Raw genomic sequence first — 24586 nt, 5'->3', positions numbered from 1 at the left:
ATTGCTGATTGGTAGGGGATCAAATACTTATTTCATGCAAAAAAAACGATAATAAATTTATTAAATTTATATGATGTTGTTATTGTGGATTATTTTGTGATATTCTGTCTCTCAATGTTAAAATGTACCTATGATTAAAATTCTACACAGTTCCATTCTTTGTAAGTGGGCAAACCTACAAAATCAGCAAGGGATGAAATAATTATTGCTCCCACTGTAGCTAGTAACGTTGGCAAAGTTGCAAAACACTAGAGAGCTTATAGCTATTAATATCTCAACATAAAGTTACTGTACTTCACACAACCACTCACCATTATATCAGATGTCATCTCACCAGCTTTATTGGCAAGACAAAGTTGTGATCGATAAATAAACTGCCTGCTTTGTGTCTCTCCTTGCAGCAAACAGAAGGCAGTGTATTCATTTCGAACAATTAGACTTGACCTGAACTTGACCTAGCATCCAATCGTAATTGAGTATTCACCCAGACCATAGGGCAGCCTGTAAGGTACATGACTGGGACCCGCAAGGTTGGTGGTTCAATCCCCAGTCTAGCCACAATAAGGTCTAGCCCCTTGCTCAAGGGGAGGATTGTCTCATGCTTAGTGTAATCAACTGTATGTCCCCCTGGATCAGAGCATCTGCCAAATGCCATTAATGTAATGTAATATACAATTGAATTAACTATACAGTTATGGAATTATAAAAAGTTGGCACTGGGCTGCAGAATTATTGGTAACCTTAATTAAAATGGAGAAAAAAATTGCTATTTTCAATGAAACAGCCATATACTAGCTAATAGCATCCGCTAAGTGACTACATTATAGTCTGTGGTGTGTGATTCTGAAAGAAAGACTTACATTTATTATGACTGCCACTTTTCCAATCCCTCTGAGAATGTTGTACCAAATCCCTAAATGGAAGAAGAGGAGACAGTAGGTTCAACACACACAATAACTTAACACAGGTCACAGTGTGAATGTGCTAAAGGAATAAGCTAATATGCTTCAGTACGACTGTTAGAGTCGGCCAGTGCTCAGCTTATATGCTTTATTATGACTGCTAGAGTGTGTCAGTGCTCAGCTACTATCCTTTATGATGATTGCTGGAGTGGGTTAGTGCTAAGCTAATATGCTGTTTTGATAGAAATAGTTTTGGTGTACATACTTTATTTTACTTAATCTTGTAATTGTGCAAATATACACTATCCCTTCAAATCAGAAATACCATCTATTACAAACCTGGGAACTCAGTATTCAAGTAACTAAACAAGTATTGAGACTGGTATGCTTAAATATAGGAAATTAGTACAGTGCCTGAGGGGGCATGCCTGTAATGTAAGAATGGGACCCTGTGGGCAGAAATTCCAGGTCTTTTTATTACTGTCATAACTTGCAGATGACCTCATCCGAGTCCTAAATTATCCTGAAGTTCACAACAACCAATACACTAAAATTAGTCGAACCTCAGACCCTACTCACCGGTAAACCAAAAAAGGTAAGAACCTGGAAGTAGAACTAGATGCAATAATGCAATAACTGCACCTATGAGCATTATACTAAAATTATTGTCAAAGAAAGGTAAATGGTCATGTCATATGTATTGCTAATAATGCTATATGGGGAAGTCAGTTGTTATTGATATGCAATAATAAAAGACAGAGCAAAATTAAACAGTTCTGAAAACAGACCAATGATAGTCCAGAAAAAGACATATAATTTGGAAAGCTAAGATGAATGATAAATGTTCTGAGATCCTAATTACTGGCTTATTGCTCAAGTAAATGATAAATGGTTGGCATTTATATAGCGCCTTTATCCAAAGCGCTGTACAATTGATGCTTGTCATTTACCCATTCGTACACGCACTCACACACCGACAGCGATTGGCTGCCATGCAAGGCACCGACCAGCAGGAGCATTTGGGGGTTAGGTGTCTTGCTCAGGGACACTTCGACACAGCCAAGGCAGGGGGATCGAACCGGCAACCCTCCGACTACCAGACGACTGCTCTTACTGCCTGAGCCATGTCAAGTGTACAGTAATGTAGAAATTCCAGATAGTAACACTATATATTATACTCATAGTATTATCATCATTATTAGTAGTAGTAGGAGTGGTTAAATTCTGAAGTCCCAAATACCCTTTCCTGATTTGTTGATATGTGACAGATTCTCATGGTATAATCTTACTATTAATGCACTGCTGAAGTCCCCTAAGCCACTCGTGTGTTTTATGGGAGGATAGAGGCTCACCGATGTCTTTGGCTTTTGTAGCCACCGGCCTCCGCAGTTCTGATACAAACTTTTTGGCGTCGAGACGGATCTCGATGATGTTGTTCAGCAAAGCAAAGAGTGGTGCCAAAGGGAACGAGGCCACAAACAGGGTCACAAACCCGAACTGGATTACTGTGGAGAGAAAACGCATCATCAGATTGCAACGCCTTAATCTAATGCACTTCATAAATAAACCCTAATCTAATGCACTTCATAAATAAACCCTAATCTGTGTAATGCACTTCAGAAATAAACCCTAATCTAATGTACTTCATAAATAAACCCTAATCTGTATAATGCACTTCATAAATAAACCCTAATCTGTCTAATGCACTTCATAAATAAACCCTAATCTGTCTAATGCACTTCATAAATAAACCCTAATCTAATGCACTTCATAAATAAACCCTAATCTAATGCACTTTATAAATAAACCCTAATCTAATGCACTTCATAAATAAACCCTAATCTAATGCACTTCATGAATAAACCCTAATCTAATGCACTTCATAAATAAACCCTAATCTAATGCACTTCATAAATAAACCCTAATCTGTGTAATGCACTTCAGAAATAAACCCTAATCTAATGTACTTCATAAATAAACCCTAATCTGTGTAATGCACTTCATAAATAAACCCTAATCTGTCTAATGCACTTCATAAATAAACCCTAATCTGTCTAATGCACTTCATAAATAAACCCTAATCTAATGCACTTCATAAATAAACCCTAATCTAATGCACTTTATAAATAAACCCTAATCTAATGCACTTCATAAATAAACCCTAATCTAATGCACTTCATGAATAAACCCTAATCTAATGCACTTCATAAATAAACCCTAATCTAATGCACTTCACACACTTCACTAATAACCCTTATGTGTCTAATAAAGAAAAAATAATCTGTCAAATACCCTAATATAATCCTCTTCACCTTCGGAGACCTCAGCATATTTTCCTTAACTTAATCTTTCGTCTGCCTTTACTTTCACAGACCAAATTTGTGTATTGCTTGTGTGAACGACAACCCCCCAAAAAAACATAAATATCGTAAGTGAAATTCTGGTATTTTATAACACTCAACCAACACATATGTGTTCCAATGCTTTTAATTCATATTTTTCTTCTTCCAAGGTCTTGGCGTCAGGAAAAAACGAAAACAATATCACACATTACAGAAAACATGATGAGGATCTGTTTTTCTACGGAACTCTCGGATTGGTTTTACGATGTTGTCGGTAAAAGTTAAAAGACTGATGCAGTGGTAGATATTTTGGAATCTTTAATATTTTTGTAAATGCAAATTAGAATAAAAAAAAACCTTTATGACCATTGACTCAGCGAGAATTTTAGCTTTTCAATGTGTTTTACAGATCAAAAATGTGTTAAGAATCAATGATTTTATTAACATTTGATTAGGAGACATTCTTTATTGCCCACTGGTGTCCAGCTAGGTCTGCCTAATAAACCTGACCAAATGAGCAGTAATTAAAATCCTGAAGTCTGGCGTGGGTGACTATGGGAAAGTAGGTTATTTTTCTGTATCACCCTGAAGTGTCCATCTGATCTGATGGATCACACAAACTCGGGAACCAAGAAGATCAATCTAAGTTCTGGTTTGATAAGAAGGGGTGAGGGTTGTACTCCCCACTGATTAAAACTATTCTGCTCAGCTCCTTTTATGCCCAGAATAAATGTCCAAAATGAAAGTCTGAAAGTGTTTTAGGGTAAAGGAGCCTTCTCTAGTAGCACCATGTGGTTGTCATGGTGAGTGTGATTTATATCAGTGGCTTGGGAACAGGTAGTCAGGCAGGGAGAGAGGGGCCTGGGGTGGGGTAAGGGGCATGTTACAGGAGAAAGCTGATTGCCTGCCCCTTGTCTGTGTGAGGTTGTGGTGGGGGGTCAGGTTTCAAAGCTTGGGGGTGGGGGGGTGTACAAACAGCTGAGAGGGAAAGCTCTGCCGATCAGTCAACTGCCAGGCTTCAGTCAGGAGAAATGAATAATGTGGGCAAAGATGTCTGCCACATATATGAAAAACAGATGCTAGGTCTGCCCCAAGGCAGGCCTATAATACACTTCTGTCAATCCTTCTGTCAGAACATTACACAAGTTGAAATAATTAAGACTATTCACGTCGCAAAACATAGTATAGCTAAATACCAAAAGTTAGTGAGCTACTAAGTGTATCCCTGCCCTGCACCAACATGGCTGGTAATTGTGGCATGAAACAAATCTGGCTGGCAGGGAAGAGTTTTGGAGGAGAGCTGTGGACTCACTCTCCCGAGCCAGCAGCAAGCTTGTAAGTTTGACTTTGCTGAATTCTGAGGTAACGCCCCAAATAAAATGTCCATTCATTCCGCTGCGTTAAGTGAATCAGTTCTCTCTGCAAAACACATTTTCTAACATGCTGTAGCAAGTGGAGAAAATGGGAGGTATATTTAACATTGCTTCTGGTTTCATGGGAGCTGTGATATCACAAATATAATGTTATGTACTTTTGTATTATTAATAAAATAGCAAGTTCCACTGCTGCATTGACAAGCATAGGTAAACCTATATAGTTTCTGCCACACATACTCCCCCCAAGCTGCATCAGTGACCGGGGCATGATCAGATGCACATTTGCAGATCTATTTGTTTCACAGCGGATAGTCCATGCTATCCAGGACTTTACATTTGCGTAAAGTTACAGCAAAAGAGTGTTACATCCCCAGCCCTCTTCCTGCTGCCGCTAGTGGCATGGGTGTGTTGTGTGTTTCCAACTTTGATTGCAGGATTGGTGAGGAATGACTTCAGGGATGGCCGCCATATCGCTTGTTTTTGTCCTTGTTAATAAATTAATCTGGTTTAAAACATGTTGTTTTCCCGTTTTGTGTTGTGACCAGCCAGGGGGCTGGTTGTAACAATGAGCCTCCTTGGGCTGCTAATATCATAGTACTGTAAGTTTACTAAGATGTTTTTCACCTTACAGCACTATGAGCCTGACCAGGTTAACCTTACAGAACTATGTGCCTGATCAGGCAGCTCATAACTTTATAGCACTATGAGCCTGGCCAGGTTAGATGAACACTCATCTCCATGCATATGAGGTTTGGTGCAGTATTCACTTTCCTCCATGTACTCAGGGGTTTGATTTAGTATTCACTTACCTCCATGTATTCAGGTGTTTGATTCTGTACTCACTCATCTCCATGTATTCAGGGGTTTGATTCAGTACTCACTCATCCCCATGTATTCAGGGGTTTTATTCAGTACTCCCTCATCTCCATGTATTCAGGGGTTTGATTCAGTACTCACTCATCTCCATGTATTCAGGGGTTTGATTCAGTACTCACTCATCTCCATGTACTCAGGGCTGAGGCCAGCGAAAGGCTCCAGGAAGTGGTCGGTTTCATAGCGCTGGAGTTTTTTTTCCCTCTCCTCCTCCTGGAAGGAGCTCCTCTTTGATTTTATGTACCTGATCAACTTTTTAAGTTTGCTGCAGGAAGAGGGAAGTGTGATATGGGAGACACATCTGAATACCCAATACCAAACAATGTTTTAGGACAGTGTTCACACTGGGCAGGTTGAAATTTGTCATTGTTTTTTCTTCGCAATTCATTTTAAGGAATGCCTCTTTCAAAAATAAAAAGAAAAGCTGGCTTGTACAGACAGTTTGGTGAAAACGCTGGGACCTTGGAGATTAATTTGACCTTCTAGAACAGTCACTGTAATTGTGTGATGAGTTCACAAGGTCATCCTCCTAGTCTACAAAATCATCCCTTAATGGCGCACACCATCTCGCCTGCTACAAGTTGAGGCTGTGTATTGTTGACATAGCTATATGAAATGGGGAACTTCATAAGTGTGTAGATCAGGATTGGATTGTCACCTGGCAAAATTGTCACCTCTTCCTGTAAAAACTCAAATTCATGAATGTCAAGCTTGCACACTGGTATTACGTCACTCCTGATCATGCTTTTCAAATACCATCACATGCATTTTTCTAATTGTACCTGAGGCTCAGTAGACACATTACACACATTGCAAATGAAGGTGAAGAGTTTACATTTCCCATCTATTTTCATTTTGGGCTGAATACCTCATATGCTATTGGGGGCTGAGGGCTGATATGTTTAATTATCTTCTGTGTTACTCTGTAAAGCAGAGTATGCATTCTGACCAACCAAGGTGGTCTTAAGTCATGTCGCAATTTCATTGCTATTTTAACAGCGTAATATTAGGCTAGTAATGGGCCTCTAGGCTACTGTGAACGGTACACCCCCCTGTCTCCACACGCAAGGATACAAATAGACATGCATAAAATATGATATTATTTTTGGTATGCTGTGCATAGCATACCATTCTCCAAAGTCATGGATCTGGTGGACATACACTCACTGAGCACTTTATTAGGAACACTAAACTAATACTGGGTAGGGCCTCCCGTTGCTCTCAAACAGCTTCAATTGTTTGTGGCATGGATTCCACAAGATGTTGAAAACATTCCTTTCAGATTCTGTTCCATGCTGACATGACTGCACAGCTGATACAACATTATCATGCTGGAAGTAGCCATAGGAAAAAGGGTTCCTTGTAGCTATGAAGGGATGCATATGGTCAGCAACAATATTCAAATTCAGTTTTCAAAAATTCAATTCGATCAGTATTAAAGGGCCCAAAGTGTGCCAAGAAAACATTCCCCCCAGCATTTCACTGTTGACACAAGGCAGGTTGGTTCCATGGATTCATGCTGGTTGAATCAAATTCTCTACCATCTGCATGCCTCAGCAGAAATCGAGATTCATCAGACCAGACTACATCTAGTTTTGGTGAGCCTGTGTCCTGTAGCCCATCCGGCTCAAGGTCCAACATGTTGTGCATTCTGATGCTTTTCTGCTCACCACAATTGAGTGGTTATCTGAGTTATCGTAGTCCTTCTGTCAGCTCGAACCAGTCTGGCCACATTCTCCGTTGACCTCTCTCATCAACAAGGTGTTTCCGGGTGCAGAACTGCCGCTCAATGGATGTTTTTTGTTTTTCGCACCATATTGAGTAAACTCTAGAGACTACTGTGCATGAAAATCCCAGGAGATCAGCAGTTACAGAAATACTCAACCCAGCTTGTCAGGCACCAACCATCATGCCATGGTCAAAAACGGACAAAAAGTATAATTCTATGTAAACACTGGACACTCTATCGATTTCTGTAATTGGAAACTGGATTTAGTTGGACCCTTGTCTTAAAGAATACTGGCTTTATCCTGATTCCTGTCATCTGTGTATTTCCAAAATGCAGCGAAGCTGACCATATTTATTGAAAAATGTACCTCTGAAAAAGGAATGAATACAAATAAACCCACTGCTTAAGGCTGCATATTCTGGATGTGAAGCGGTGTGAATGCAGTGGGTTAACAGTGGGGTAATTTCCACACGAAAGTAATATTTTAGCGTGGAATGTGACACTTGAAGTAGTGATTGACTAAATAAATGTAAAAATGAGTTCACAATTGTTGAATAGTTTGCACTCTTGTGGATCAACACTGATGACACGCAAAAGTCAGCGCTTGCATTGGCCATAGCCAACAGTGTGACGTGATCTTTGCTAGATTTAAAATTATTCACCTGCTTCCATCCAACAACAAATTTTGTTTTTATGTAAAAGTTGGGACTTCCCTTGTCAGCTACTCTTTAGCAACAGCAGTTAAGCTTACTTTGTTGTTTAATTTTTATCAATTCAAGTTTTTTCTAAATTCTTTCTCAATTAATAGTTACTCTTTTGCGTTTTCCAGTCATAATTTTGTACTAATATTACACTTCCAATTCCATAACTGTTTGGTTGACCAGACTTTTCTGAGGTTTGGATCTCTGAGGTTCTACTGCTTAAAACCCTACCCCTGCCCAACCCCAGCTGTACAGGCTGGTGGAAATATCTCACTGAGCACAACTCTGTGAGGCTGCCGGTGACAACTAACATTACTTCAAGAAGGATATGGAAAGAAAAGGGGAGCCTCCCTATTTGAAATGAACCAATTCGGCGCCCAAAAAAGTGTGCATGAGTGTACGCAAGCTTGCAAATTTGTAGGAGAGTGTGTGTGTGCGTGTGCGTGTACGTGTGTGAGACTGTGTGTGTGTGATTGTGCGTGTGCGTGAGCGTGAGCGTGAGCGTGAGCGTGTGCGTGTGCGTGTGCGTGTGCGGGAGAAAAAACTCACGGGATGCCAATCTCAAAAAGGTTGTTCTGGATCAGCTGTTTGCCCAGCATGGTGATACTGAGCTGGATGCAGAGCTCCATCAAACAGCCTCCATGAGCACACTGGGGAGGGGAGAGAAGAGTCAAGTAGCCTTATATTGGATCACTTGAATATGGCATGCCTCCGTACAGGGCAGGATACCTTCCCAGCTAATTAGTTTCATAGAAGTCCCATGTACCAGGTAGTGCAGCGGTGCTCTGCTATAAATATCAGCCAGCAGCCTCCCACTTCTTCTTTCCTTTTCCCTGCATGTTCTGTGAGGTGAGCTTGGCAGAAGCAGATTCACTTCGCAAGAGCTCTGTGTTCAGAGTATACTCACAGCTACAGGTACGAGTGTGGTTCCTTCGTGACTTGGTGACCCCAAAGTGCAACCACTCTCTGCAATTCTTAAAACAGGGATGCTTGTAGGCTCACTACTTCTAATTTACAAAACAGGAGACGTTAGACAGGACATTAAATTGAAAATACCAGAAAAGGGTGGGTGACTGGTAAGCCAGACCTTGCTTTCAGTGCTGCAGGAACAATGTACACAAGCTTGAAAACTCCAAGGAACCAACACCAAAATAAAAGGAAAATCGTTCCTCTCCAAAAATCCAACTTCTAACTCCTTCCTGCAGCCAGCATGAATCCCTGCCTATCTAAAAGCACAATCGTGTCTCTTCATAGAGGAGGTCATTCATACTTGCCTAGATTAGGTACACATATGGATGCACCCACACGCATGCACACACAAACACATACACACAGGCACACACCATACACACACACTTGCATGCATGCACGCATATATGCACTCAGATATACTCTCACACACATGCATGCATGCACACAAATATACAGAGACTCACACTCCATATCACACAGCAGGTTTTGCAGGTTTTCTTTAGTGTTTACACTAAGAAACCTTAGAGGATACAGTGATTACAGGGACACACACACACTGAGTTCCTCACACTTACATTTTTAAACACAATTCTTAGGATTTTAAAAATGTTTACCTCCTCCATCCGGTATGACTCAAAAACATACAGATAACTTCCAGGGTGACCAACCAGTCTACAGATATAAGCAGCAAAAACGATAATCGATTACCACAGGAAGTTGCATTTGGGCACATAGACAGAGAATCCATTAAGCCATACTGCAGATGATCCCAATGTTATTTGAAAACCAGTCATTTGTAAGGTACCTACCTGCCCCTGATGAAGGCTATGTAAATGATGGGGGTGAAAGCATTGAAGAACTTCAGGATGAAAGTCTTAAAGATCAGTCTGTCCTCAAAGCTCCTGTCAGTCTTTGGCACCTCTGTAAAAACAAACAGGACCATTACAGATAACCTGAAGGACCTGCCATTTACATGTGAAGTGTGCTTTTCATACATATTGAAATATTTTTCTTGAAAATATATTGATGTGAACAAAGTACTGTGCAAAAGTCACAGAATCACTATTTATTTTATTTACTGTCCAATGACAACAGCCATTAAGTCCAAGTTATTTATTTTTCAATGAAAACGATTCAGCAATTTAACACAGAATTACTTTAATGTTGGTCGCATATTCTGCTTCTCTCAGTCAAAGGAATCCCAAACCCATTCTACACTGTTTATGATTGTATCAATATCTAATCAAGAGTGTGTAGTGTATTGCATTAAATGGTAAAATGTGTATGTATTTATCAGCATTCATGATGCCTTCAATCAAAACCAAATCACCAACACCAGATGTTGTCATACAACCCAAAACCAACTCGAAGTCTTGATTGTCTTACTGGACAATCTACCTATGACCAAGACCTCCTAGCAGAGGTAACCAGACCCTGAGCCACTGGCAGCAAAACATTAATGACCCACTGCTTTTCCCATGCTGATGGTTGACAAATTGTGCATGCTTGTTACCCAATTTTTTTATACTCATGTGAAGTAGAAAGTGATGAAGCAGGTGGAGCAGGTTGAAATGGGCTGGCTTATTCTGACTATATTATCAGTGGTAATTTCTGTAGTCTCTACAAATACTATGAAAGACAGATGTTTCTCCCAAAAAGTAATTTTGCAGCAGGTGGAGACTTGTTGAGCTCTAACAAATCTCATAAATAAGAGAAATCCGTTTGAATTTGTATGTATCTTCTTCTGTCACAATTTCAATGAAATATTGCCTAAACATTTATTATGTGCTAGTTTTGATCCCCTAATAAACCTGTAACTCAATAGTTTAAACGCGCTATTCTATAACCAAGAAATAACAAGAGCATTGTGGCATTGTGGCATTTGTCTCTCTCCAGCTTCTGTGGCTCCAAATGAACTCAGGTGAAAACAGACATTTTTCAGATCTCCCGTTGTTTTCGGACCCCCCACCAAAGTGGTACTTGTGACAAACAATCCTCTGAAGATGGAACCTTCTCCACTGCTGCAGGTGAAGGAGCAGGTGCAGATGCAGGAAACCCAACACTAGGCGATGCAGGCTGTGTGAGCGTCACAGGCTGCGGATACTAATGGAGCTGATGAAGGCGCAAACATCCAGCCCCACCCTGACCCCCCACCTGGCCCACATCAAACTACAGAAGATGGGGCCAGAGGACGACCTGGAGGTGTTTGCTTGACCTGTTCCTGTCCGTGCTTTCCTCTCGGGTCCTCATCGCACGTGTCCCTGGGTTCGATTTACACTTCATTGTACGTCGCTCTGGATAAGAGCGTCTGCTAAATGCCTTTAATGTAATGTCATGTAAAATCAGTTTAGAAATTTGATGCTAAGGTGTACAGATTGACTAAAAGTAATTAGTTAACAACAACATGAGTTAATGGCAATTCATGTAATCTTATTTGAAAGTGTTACCAATAATTTTGCAGTCTCTGCTTAACAAACTAATTTGTTTAGAGTCACCGAGAACATGGAACACAGAAATGTTTTTGTGTAAATATCACACCTATTTGAGTCTATCCTATATAACCACATTCCTGATAAACAGTGGGACAGGTTAGGTATTCCAGAAAGTCAAACTGAACAATCTCACATCATAAGAGCCATAACCACAGCTGCAGGAGGGGTGGTTTCCCGTACTGACCGAGGACAGTAAGCCAGCGAGCGACTCTCCCGTACACCTCGTCCAGAATGAGAATGGCCACCAGGTTAATGATGGCTGCGGTGGTGAGGACCGTCAGACGCACGTTGGAGCGGGTGGTGGGGCTGGAGCTCATGTGCAGGGCAGCCTTGGTGGAGATCCGGTACAGAATGATTCCAAACACAATGGTAAAGGTCACACCAACCTGAGAGAGACAGAGAGACAGAGAGAGGTTTCTTGCTCCTAACCTGGAAATTCAATCGAGGGCCCGTATTTAAGGACATTCCAGCCCATTAAATGTTCCTCCTATTAGCTAGAAGTAGAAGTTAAGAACTCCCAAATGTTCCTTTCTCGTGAGGAAACACAAGCGCATCCTTTGCGGAAGTACAAATGATATATGAATGATCGACCTGTTGGTCCACCTCTCCCCATCTACCACATATGTGCCACGTCTGTAACTGACATGGCTTCAAACTGACATTTTAATGAGCAAGGACATTCCATTTGCTTAATTCATTTTTTCTGGACTTCCCCATCTTAACTTATTTTTCTTTCATCTTTTCCTAGCCTCTCCCCATGGGTGGAGCTATGGGCAATAAAAGGAAAAAGAAAAAAGAGGAGAAAAATAAGGGATTATCAATGAGATTGATTGTCACTTTCGTAACCCATTTTGTGGCGATTGTGTACCCTTTGTGACCATTTTGTACCCTATATGCAGCACTTTCATAACCTTGTTGCAATTTGTTTTTCATCATTCAGAATACAAAGCTGTTGAATTTTTTTTTACATTTCACCCATATAAAATTGAAAAGCAAATATTCTCTTCCGTACAAACTGTTATGGTTGGCATCTCAACCTACAGGCCCAGTCAGAGTCTTATACCCAATAGAGATGCTGTGGCAGGACCTGAAATGAGCAGTTAATGTTGGAAAACCTACCAAATTGTCTGAATTAAAGCAGTTCTGCGAAGAAGAGTTGCCTAAAATTCTTCCACAGAGATATGAAAGACCAGTTCAGTTTAACTCCAACAAGGTCATAGTATTTCCCCAGCCCCAGTTATCAAGTTTTACACGATACGACACTACCTTTGTAGTTTCAATATAACAACCTGTATTAACAACCTACTTTTTTAAAGCACACAACAGCTTTGAAATTCACGGTTGTCATATTAAGGGATGTAATTTAACAAAAACGGGAAACTCCCTTCAGCGTACCTTAACAACGGACCTTACATAGAATCTAAATCCCTATGGGAAAAAAGCATGGAAAATCGGCAGTGGGAACCTATGGCTCAAAAATGCTCTCTTCTGGGTTTTAGGATCACAAACTGTAGCACTCTAAGAAATGGCAACCATTTACCATTTAATGCAATATGTCTGGTCAGAGTGAATCAGTAAGCCCATAACAATTCTTCAACATAGAAAGGTATTCCTTTTTAGGCTGGAAAGACTCTACAGTCCTTACACTGCTGAAAGGAACACCATATTGCAGCCCTGTCATTGCACTCTCCTCACAGAATGAAAGGAGACGGCATGTCGCCTAATCTGCTCCGAGTCCATCACTTCCCTCCCACTAGGTAGTTTAAAACTGTGAAAAAGTATTTTTTACCTGAGTTTGCCCCCCAGGCTGAAAAGAAGGTAGTGGGTGTATCCAGTTCAGCTGCGTAAATTGCACCTGGATCAGGGCCATCTGACCCTGCTCTTCCAGCACGTCACCCACCACAGAGCTTCTTCTGGTCTCTGAAACTGCCTGCGCTCCATCTCCATTCCACAGGACTGACTGCAGCTGCGTTATCTCTCTCTTGATCTTCATGGTTTGCTCCTTGACTGTCATTCTACTGTTCTTTTTAGATTGCTGTCAGAAAGCTTTAACCTGGACTTTCTCATCTCTCCTCCAGCAATACAATGTGACACAGAATCTTTTTCAAAGGGATACAGATTCCTCCACAGCTCCTCTAAATCAAAACATCTCACGGTTCCTGTCTTGCAAATGATTTTTTTTTTTTCATGCCAATAAAGCTTTTGGTTTGCAAAGCAACTCTGAATATATGCACATTTGCAAGGTGCACAGCGACTGTAATTTCTATGGCAAAGTAGCACAAACAAAAGACTTACCATCAACAGCATCATGACCAGATTAGTCATATAGGCTGGAAACCTGTCTCTACACGTCAGCTCTTCTTTTTCTGTCTGAAAGAGGAAATCAATTGTGAATAAAACCAAAAACAAAGCTGAAGCTAACCATTCTACCCTGTCATTGGTTAGGAAGAAACTGAGCTTTAACTTCAATGTCCATAAATCTAGGCCTAAGTATGACTGGAATATAATGAACATAGGGGCACTAATGATACTGTATGTTAGAGTACAATTGAGGGTGTAGGAGAGGGGGTGTACAATAGGGATGCTCTGAAACATGATGTTTGGGCAGTGATACAGATACCAGTGCTAATCTACTGAGCAGTGTCTTTCGATAGCTAATTCTGCGGGAATCAGGCTATTAAAAACAGACTACAAGCAGATGTTCTCAATAAAAGTATAACAATAAATATCTGCAGGATTCTATGATTGAAGTTGTGTATGTTGTTTAATTTGTTCTGAGACTTTACATTCGCATCTTTCAGACTGTACAACACATGATGTAATCATAATCAATTTGCTTATTAAGCAGCATAAGACAATAAGTCCTTTCATATTGGCTTACACTATTTGGTGCACAATAAATGATAGCCCGATGTGAAAAAATTCTGCACAAATTAATAGAGGCTTCAGACTCTCCCATACTTCATCAAACATAACCTATAAGCCAGTGGTTGCTGGCATTTCTCGATTGTGACAATTTGCTTAATTTAATTTAAATGTATGACAATATTAAGTTAGTTAAAAGTTAGTTATGGGCAAACTGTGGTCTCCAACCTTGGTAGCCTTCTGGAGAGCTACTGTGTCTGCTGGTTTTAGTTCTCACCTTAAAATCAACACCCTCTTGAGACCCAGGTATCCAGTGAGTTAACTCTGTAATCAACTGCTCTAATTGATTAATGCTGGCTGTACATCATATCAGCCATTTTTTTCCAGATTGTTACATGTCACATTGTGCAATGCAGCCTCAGCAATATCCCATATTTCATCTTTTAATTTGAAACCACACCTTGTACACACACACTGATACTCTATTTTTGGCTAGGGGAGATGACACTGGTACAGTGTTGTGTAGTTTTTAAGGATATTGTAAATCTAGCAATAAAATGCAATAACTTTTTTCCCCAATTTGGCTAGTTGGCAAGTAATAAAACATGTGTGCACATATTATCAGTATTAACACAATTATTGTTTCAATTTGTGGGTAGATGTGATTTTTGTTCTGTACAGGGCCAAGATATTTGTCGGGGAAGGTGCTCGTAAATAGCAGAATTTATCTATTTACAGGGTTGTACAGTTCAGGTTCAAACTCCAGCAAACAGTAGCAATTAAGACAAGAAAGTGTGTTGTGATCAGGCAGGCAATGGAGCGGGGAAGGAGCATGGAGGAGGAGAAGAGGCTGAGGGCTGGAGACTGGACGGGACTCAGCTCACAGGACACAGGACCAGGTAACAGGACATAGGAGCAGGTAACAGGACACAGGAGCAGGTAACAGGACACAGGAGCAGGTAGCAGGACACAGGATTCGTCGCGGCTCGCAATGAGCATGCGGTCAGTGCTCTACAGGCTGCGCCACCGAGACACCAACCTTGAGATGTTTCTACAGCTTAATTGGAGTCCACCTGCGGTAAATTCAGTTGATTGGACATGATTTGGAAAGGCACACACCTGTCTATATAAGGTCCCACAGTTGACAGTGAATCTCGGAGCACAAACCAAGCATGAAGTCAAAGGAATTGTCTGTAGACCTCCGAGACAGGATTGTCCGAGGCACAAATCTGGGGAAGGGTACAGAAAAATTTCTGCTGCTTTGAAGGTCCCAATGAGCACAGTGGCCTCCATCATCCGTAAATGGAAGAAGTTCGGAACCACCAGGACTCTTCCTAGAGCTGGCCGCCCGTCTAAACTGAGCAATCAGGGGAGAAGGGCCTTAGTCAGGGAGGTGACCAAGAACCTGATGGTCACTCTTTCAGAGCTCCAGCGTTCCTCTGTGGAGAGAGGAGAACCTTCCAGAAGGACAACCATCTCTGCAGCAATCCACAAATCAGGCCTGTATGGTAGAGTGGCCAGACGGAAGCCACTCCTTAGTAAAAGGCACATGGCAGCCCGCCTGGAGTTTGCCAAAAGGCACCTGAAGGACTCTCAGACCATGAGAAACAAAATTCTCTGGTCTGATGAGACAAAGATTGAACTCTTTGGCGTGAATGCCAGGTGTCATGTTTGGAGGAAACCAGGCACCGCTCATCACCTGGCCAATACCATCCCTACAGTGAAGCATGGTGGTGGCAGCATCATGCTGTGGGGATGTTTTTCAGCGGCAGGAACTGGGAGACTAGTCAGGATTGAGGGAAAGATGAATGCAGCAATGTACAGAGACATCCTGGATGAAAACCTGCTTCAGAGCGCCCTTGACCTCAGGCTGGGGTGACGGTTCATCTTTCAGCAGGACAACGATCCTAAGCACACAGCCAAGATGTCAAAGGATTGGCTTCAGGACAACTCTGTGAATGTCCTTGAGTGGCCCAGCCATAGCCCAGACTTGAATCCGATTGAACATCTCTGGAGAGATCTGAAAATGGCTGTGCACCGACGCTCCCCATCCAACCTGATGGAGCTTGAGAGGTGCTGCAAAGAGGAATGGGCAAAACTGTCCAAAGATAGGTGGGCCAAGCTTGTGGCATCATATTCAAAAAAGACTTGAGGCTGTAATTGCTGCCAAAGGTGCATCAACAAAGTATTGAGCAAAGGCTGTGAATACTTATGTACATGTGATTTCTTCGTTTTTTATTTTGAATAGATTTGCAAAAATTTCAAAAAAACTTCTTTCATGTTATCATTATGGGGTGTTGTGTGTAGAATTTTGAGGAAAAAAATGAATTTATTCCATTTTGGAATAAGGCTGTAACATAACAAAATGTGGGAAAAGTGAAGCGCTGTGAATACTTTCCGGATGCACTGTATAATCCCATACAATGGGATTCAGGTGAGGATGATTCCACATTAGTAAACACATAACAGGTGTGGGGGGGCGTGACCTAAGAAACAGACAGCGCAAACGTAAAAACACGAAACGGAATGCGGACCTTGCTGCCCCAAGCCATCCTCACTAAAATTTCTCAAGATTTTATTCATGTTTTTGGCTGCTTCCATCTTCGCTGTCTGCACCTTCCTACCTATTTCACTCTCAATCCTCCCTACCCACCAAGTCCCTAGTTTAAATAATCCTGTGCAACCCTAAGCACACCCTGTCCCAGTGCAGAAGTTCCCCTCCAGTTTAGGTGCAGCCTGTCCCTGTTGTACAGCTCACCCCTGTCCCAAAAGTAGTCCCAGTGCTCCATAAAGCTGTACCCCTCTTTCCTCACCAGGTTTGTAGCCATGTGATAAACCTCCAGATAAAGTTTGTCTTCCCTCTGCTTGCACATAGTACATATAGCATTCCGGAGAATACTGCCGTGGAGCTTCTACTCCTAATCTTTTCAGCTAATTCCACAAATTTGCCATGCAGAACCTAAAAACCCTATGTGGACCATGACAACTGGATCCCTTCCTGCTCTGGCCAGAAGCTTGTCCATGCGCTCCAGGACATCTCCTGTCTTGGCACCAGGCAAGCAAGCATGAGAGTCCTTGTCATGCAAACATACTATGCTAGGGCTGATTCTGCCAGGGCTGGAATCAGTTGGACACTATAACCTTTGGAGATGCCGCCCCTATATAGAGTGTATGCTCTTTTCTGCACCTGTGCCCAACTGTCATCTTACTCTCTCTCCCTGCCTGCTCTGTAGTCTTACCCCCTCCCAGCTGTCCTCTTAATCTTTAGAACTGGTAACAACACCTACAATTGCAGCAATAACTGAAATTTATCACTTCCTCACTTGGTATCAGTCTTTCACATCGCTATAGAGGAATTTTTGCCCACTTTTCTTTGAAGAACTGCTTTAATTCAGACAAGGTCATAGTTTGGTTTGGTATGCCAGGATCAAAGGAAATTCCAGAAGAGAAAAAAAGTTGTTGAAATATGTCAATATGTGTTAGTCCCTTAGTGCCGAGTAGGGGGAGCTGTGTATTACTATTCTCCATCATGGAGTTCCAGGCTCTCTCTCCCTCTGACTTTTTTTTTTTTTTTGCTTTATCCGGTTATATATCTTGACAATTTTTGGGTGTCATGATATTCTTTGGTTTTTTGTGAATAACACTTCTACATTTAAGGTGTTTTTTTGAAAGAGGCACAGTTAACGTTGATTTATTTCACAGCACCAATGGTTATTATTGGTTCAGGTAATGGCCAAGTTTGCTTGGCTGGTAAATGGTTGTAATAGCCTATGGTAGTCCTGTCTCATCCCAGATGTAGTTGTAGTTGCCAGGCAAGCCAGGGGGCTTGTCATTTTGGTATTTTCCCTATTTCGTTTTCGGTGATGCTTATGAGTGGGGGTACTTTGGAGAACTGAAGCTGACTGATCAATTGGTTTGCTGGTCACGTCAATGAGCTCAGTGTTTAAAGCCACCTCAGGCCCAGAACTCGAGGCTAGTTTTTATATAGGAAATCTGTCTGCGACTGGCTTGCTACGATATATTTGGTTTGCAGAGTTACGCAGAAGGGATATTTGTAAAGGCGGTCCCTGTACGACCAATGACCAACACTGTATATAAGCTACGTGGCACTCCATGCCCTTACTCCTGTGATCCGTCATGGAATATGGTTTGCTTTATTGCAGATCTGTCAGAAGAACTACTGGAGGTATGCCTGAAATATCAGCTGACCATTATGGTATTGAAATTTACAGTAGTAACCACCACCTTTGCATACAGTTAAAGTGATTTTAAAAGCCACCCTAATAGAGTATGGAGTTCTTCTATTTATTTTATTCATAACCTTTATACAGGGTAGATTAACTGAGCATGCTTGCTCTTTTGCAGCAACGCCCTGTTATGATGCAGATGATGCAGTTTGTAGAAGGCATATGGCTCTCTATTGTCCTGATCCTCCTGGGCTGCCAAGCGACAGGGCTGTTGCGGTGTATCCATAGCCACATGGGTGATTGGAATAGATAGGGCATAATTGGCTAGAAATTGGGAGAAAACAGGTAAAAACACATATGCAAATGCCATGAACATAAGAAAAGCGTCTTAAAACATAAGACGCTTCTTCTACGGGGTTTCCCACCGTTTCCAACAAGGTATAATATCTCATATTCAGGTGACGGACAGTTTAGGAATATCGCTGTGTTCAGATAGCAGAATGAATATACAAACGTGCGTAATTGCAGGATTTGGTGAAGAGAAACCTACAATTGTACTGGCTAACGGGGCTCTGGGTAACCTAATTTTTAAGTAAAGTTCCATTTTAAATGTGCTGCAGTTCGGTTAGAAAGTATTAGGGTGAGTAATCATTTTTGGACACTTTGGGCATGCTTTATAAAAACATACTCTCATAAATGTGAATAAAACACACATTTTCTTTACATTTCGTATCATAAAATGTGTTTTTATATATAAATAAGCTTTTCTGATGATTCATGTGCCTGGACAAAAAGACATGCAGATGTTTTGTACTTGAAGAGATTTGGGGAAATCTGGCTGCTGTTTTAGGAAACTGCCTCTCGGTTTAAAAGAGTTGGAGCGATAGGCCCACGAGAGAGAAATTGTGAGCAGAATTGAACTTAAGAAGTTGGAAAATGTTCCTCTACAGACTCCCCTTCCCTTTCTGTCACCATTGCCAACTTCCGTCACTCGAAATTTGCATTTATTTCTTGTGTGGGCAGTACAAAACTTTGATGTATATTTGGGATCTCTTCAGATACCCATACTAGTACAAGGGAATATAATCCCTTGGTTTTCCTACAGTGAATGCAAAACATGTGCTGGAATGTTTCTCTTGTTTTTTATTCTCCTTCCAGGGTGGAAGGTCCGAGTGTTGCTGTAGATTCCTCAGCTGTGTAGCACCTGGAGCCTTGTTTTCCTTGGTGTGCCTGAGCCTCTATGACTGGCTGATTCTGGATCTGTTTAATAGACCGCGACAGATTTTACAGTGTGATTAAATTCTTAATTTACTTTGGAAATAAAACTTTCCTTTGTACAACCCCGGTGTCAGCTTCTATGATTACGGTGTCCCTGCGGCTGTAACAATCAGGTTCAGAAAGCCATTTGTAAGACTCTGGGACTCCACCAAACCACAGTGATAGCCATCATCTCCAAATGGAGAACACTTGGAACAGTAGTGAATCTTCCCAGCAGTTGGTGGCCTGCCAAAATTCCTCCAAGGGCGCAGTGACAACTTATCCAGGAAGTCACAAATTATCCCAGAAGGACAACCTGCAGGCCTCTCTAGCCTCAGCAAAAGCCAGTGTTCATGACTCTACAATAACAAAGTCTGGGCAAAGGGATTCATGAGAGGGTAGCAAGTGAGTGACATACATAGGTCCCATTATGGCTGGCTTAAAGCAAATGCAGTAATTCTGAATACTAATATCATACCAAAAGTCAAACATGGTGATGGTAGTGTGATGGTGTGCAGATGCTTTGCTGCCACGGGATCTGGACAATTTGGCGTTATTGAAAGAACCACAAATTCAGTCCCTTAACAGAAAAATCTTAAAGATAATGTCTACAGCCTGCAGGGACTGTAAAACTAGTTGGAGGAGAAATGCAGCACTGTATAAGAAAACAGCACATTCTAAGTTAATGCAGTCTAAATACATCCAGTAAAAGCCCATAAAGAATCACCAGCTGGAACAAGTGGTAGCCGTTGAGATAGAATAACAACCATCATAAATATTATTAGATGTTAGAAGAGCATGAGGGGTGATTTCTTGTTTTTAACGTGCGTGATTGGTCTGAATATGAAATATGGAATCATTTATGGCGAACTTAGTTAAGATGAAGTGTAAGTATAAATGGTGCAATCAAAAAAGACACAACTTCAAAACTAAAGTGTTGACTTTACACTTTAACTTATGTTATACTGGTGCAACATGCTGCTGGTCATCTATGAGCTGAAGCTGATGTGTAATTTGGTTATGACAACACAAAAGCAATTCCATATCTAATTGACTGAAAAGTATCAAAAAGAAAGTTTTGGAGCTTGAATCCAATAGAGATGCTGTGGCAGAACCTGAAATGAGAAATTCATGCTTGAATACCAAACTATTTGTCTATTACAGCAGTGGATTAAATTCCTCAACAGCAGTGTGGAAGACTGATATCAAATGATAAGAAGTGTTTGGTTGCAATTATTGCTGCTAAAGATGGAGAAACCAGTTATTCATTTTAACAGGGCAATTACTTTTACATAGGGGTGACATGGCATGGATTAAATAACTGAAACTATTTTAAATTGTGTTTACTCATGTTCCCTTTTGTCTAAAGATCTGAAACAATGCATTGTGAAAATATGAGGAAATAAAGCAAACTATGAAGGGGAAAATAGTTTTTCATGACACTGTATACAAGCAATCTTGCAACACAAATGAAGACATTTGTGCATCCAATGTCGTTGTCAAAATGTCTCTTTTTATTTTAGTGGTTGTATGTTGTATTTTATGCTTACAGTCTTAATGTAGGTCACTACTGATTGCCTAAAAATTATATTGGTTTGTGAGATTTGTTTCCTGCAATCTGTTTGATTCAAGTATATTTTTATTGAGTGGGACAGCCTCAAACTTGAGCCTTGTCTGCACAAAACCATTATAAACATCTGAAGTAATTAGGCTGTTGTAGGCGCCGAAATCAATGCTGTAATGCTGCATGACTCAGTTTGGTTGGACGGCCAACTCTAGGAAGAGGCCCGGGGGTTCCAATGTTCTTCCATTTCATAATTATTGAGGCCACTGTGAACTGGTTCCACTCAAAGCTTTAGAAATGCTTTTCTACCCTTGCCCTGTTATATGCCTCACCACAGTTTTATCAAAGGGCTCTACGGAGAGTTCTTTGGACTTGGTTTTTGTCATGACATACAAGTGTAAATTGAGGGACCTTATACACTCGCTGAGCACTTTATTAGGAACATTTTTACTTTATTACGCCTACCTTTCTCATGCCACAGGTGGACTCCATTTAAGGATAATTAGAGCAAACAGGATGCATCTGACCAGGATTTGGTGTGTCAGAGCAAAGGGTTTGAATACTTATGTAAATGAGAGGTTTCAGTTTTTGATTTTTAATACATTTGCAAAAAAGAAAAAAAAAATCTTTTCACATGTCATTGTGGTCAGGCACATAGTGCTGTAGGATTTTGAGCAGCCTGATCAGGCTCATAGTGATGTTAGGTTATGAGCAACCTGGTCAGGTTCATAGTGCTGTTAGGTTATGAGCAACCTGGTCAGGCTCATAGTGCTGTTAGGTTATGAGCAGACTGGTCAGGCTCATAGTGCTGTTAGGTTATGAGCAGCCTGGTCAGGCTCATAGTCCTGTATGATTTTGAGCAGCCTGATCAGGCTCATAGTACTGTTGGGTTATGAGTAGCCTGGTCAGGCTCAAAGTGCTATAACGTTATGAGCAGCCTAGTCAGACTCATAGTACTGTATGGTTATGAGCAGCCTGGTCAGGCTAATATCTCAAACCAAGTGTAAAACATCTTGACAGACCAGGGAAGGGTGGTTGCATGATAGTACCAGCTTTAGCCCTGCCAGGGCAGATTGAACTGTTTGCTTCCACTTGTTTGTGGGTTCCTCCGCTTGCTCCGGTGGCTTCTAACAGGAGGACGATACAAACACAGCCCCGCACCAGGACCCAGAACAAAATCAAGGAAATAAAGTACAACAAGTAAGACAAAGAAGAAGTCTCTCTTAAACAGCTAGCATTTATCATCAGCTCTGATACCACTGTGGGCTGGCTGCTAAATTGTGAATGAAACTTCTCTCCAACCATCAACTTTAAGTATGATATAGGTTGCAGTGATTCATGACAACTCATTATGTGGAGAAGAATATAATTCTTCTTCGAACAACATACAAGTTCAACAACGACCACACTTTCAAGAAACCTCAATGTGATCAATAATCTTCAAGAAAATGCTTCAAGAAATCCCAATGCAATAAAGAAACCCCAATGTGTCAGAGGAACCCCCCAACAGATTAGAAGATTAAGAAAGCCCAAACATAGATAAACCTCAATGCATTACAGAAAAATAACATTTTAGAGAACATCCCAACATGATCAAGGAAATCCCATTACATCAGAGAAATCCCCAACAGCAGCTTAGAGAAATCCCTAACAGGAGCTTAGAGAAAACACCCAACAGCAGCTTAGAGAAATCCCCAACAACAGCTTAGAGAAATCCCTAACAGCAGCTTAGCGAAAACACCCAACAGCAGCTAAGAAAAATCCCCAACAACAGCTTAGAGAAATCCTCAACAAGAGTTTAGAGAAATTCCGAACAGCAGTTTAGAGGAATCCCTAACAGCAGCGTAGAGAAATCCCGAACAGCAGTTTAGGGAAATCCCTGAAAACAGCTGCTTAGAGAAATCCCCAACAGCAGGTTTAAGAAATCCCCAACACCAGTTTGGAGAAATCCCCAACACCAGTTTAGGTAAATCCCCGAAAACAGCTGCTTAGAGAAATCCCCAACAGCAGCTTCGACAAAACACCCAACAGCAGCTCAGGAAAATCCCTGACAACAGCAGCTAAGGGAAATCCCCGAAAACAGCTTAGAGAAATCCCCAACAACAGCTTAGAGAAATCCCAAACAACAGCTTAGAGAAATTCCCGAAATCAGCTGCTTAGAGAAATCCCCAACGGCAGCCCTGAGAAAACACCCAACAGCAGCTTTGAGAAAACACCCAACAGCAGCTCAGGAAAATCCCCGACAACAGCTTAGAGAAATCCCCAACAACACCTGCTGATAGAAATCCCCAACAGCAGCTTAGAGAAACACCCAACAGCAGCTCAGGGAAATCCCCAACAACAGCTTAGAGAAACACCCAACAGCAGCTTAGAGAAACACCCAACAGCAGCTTAGAGAAATCCCCAACAACAGCTTACAGAAATCCCCAACAACAGCTTAGAGAAATTCTTGAAATCTGCTGCTTAGAGAAATCCCCATCAGCAGCTTTGAGAAAACACCCAACAGCAGCTTAGAGAAAACATCCATGCAGTATCCCTACCTTGCAGGTTTTTTGCTCCTTTCTAAGGGACTTCTGCATAACGGCGAGCTCATACTCAATCCTCGGCTGGCCCTAGGATATAAAACACAGTATTATCAAAGATATCAGGCAGACAAGGAATTTGTTTCATCTGTATGCAATGGTGCAGGTTTCAGTAATTTGCAGTTCAAAATGTTTATTCTCAAAGATGTACATTAAATCATCGACTGTAGAATGGACCTTCCAGTCTGAGTTGAGTCAGTCAGTGTAGAGTACACCTTACAATGTGAGCCAGTCAGTGTAGAGTACACCTTACAGTGGGAGCCAGTCAGTGTAGATTACACCTTACAGAGCCAGTCAGTGTAGATTACACCTTACAGTGTGAGCCAGTCAGTGTAGATTACACTTTACAGTGGGAGCCAGTCAGTGTAGAGCAGCCTTTCTCTTTCTCTTTTTTTGTGCTGGGGCCCAGTCATATTTGACTTTGGCGTTTCAAGGCCCAGTAGGTGACATGGAGACTTGGTGGCAGTCATGTGAGAAAAGGCAGTCTCGCACAGATACATGGAGTGGAAAGGCAACAATACCTTCACTGCCACTTCGCTGAACTGCGGGTATTCAGCAGCACATGACAGCTTTCACCCGAGTAACAACGCCGTTGTGCCTCCCTGTCATAGCTGCTGCCCCTTCAGTGCATACCCCGACACAACGATCCCACAGCAACCCATGGCCTCTGATATACTCATCCAACACACGGAAGATTACCCCAGCAGTTGTATTTAATGGTAACTCTTGGTAATGGTAAATCTT

At 41.4% G+C, this 24586-nt stretch overlaps 1 protein-coding gene across 1 annotated transcript in view; it reads right to left on the bottom strand.

Annotated features, from left to right (window-relative positions):
- LOC133111427 (anoctamin-1-like) overlaps positions 1–24586 on the bottom strand; it is a 73019-nt gene that overhangs the window by 7732 nt on the left and 40701 nt on the right. The window contains exons 14-23 of the mRNA XM_061221776.1: positions 23801–23872; positions 22310–22387; positions 13683–13757; positions 11572–11773; positions 9705–9816; positions 9510–9567; positions 8473–8573; positions 5616–5758; positions 2255–2407; positions 861–913 (exon numbers count right to left, since the gene is read on the bottom strand). Coding sequence (XP_061077760.1) covers positions 861–913; positions 2255–2407; positions 5616–5758; positions 8473–8573; positions 9510–9567; positions 9705–9816; positions 11572–11773; positions 13683–13757; positions 22310–22387; positions 23801–23872 — 1047 coding nt within the window. The remainder of the gene's footprint in view (positions 1–860; positions 914–2254; positions 2408–5615; positions 5759–8472; positions 8574–9509; positions 9568–9704; positions 9817–11571; positions 11774–13682; positions 13758–22309; positions 22388–23800; positions 23873–24586) is intronic.

Source organism: Conger conger, chromosome 15, assembly GCF_963514075.1.
Source record: "Conger conger chromosome 15, fConCon1.1, whole genome shotgun sequence".
Classification (NCBI taxonomy): domain Eukaryota; kingdom Metazoa; phylum Chordata; class Actinopteri; order Anguilliformes; family Congridae; genus Conger; species Conger conger.
This window is presented reverse-complemented; position numbering and strand designations above follow the sequence as displayed.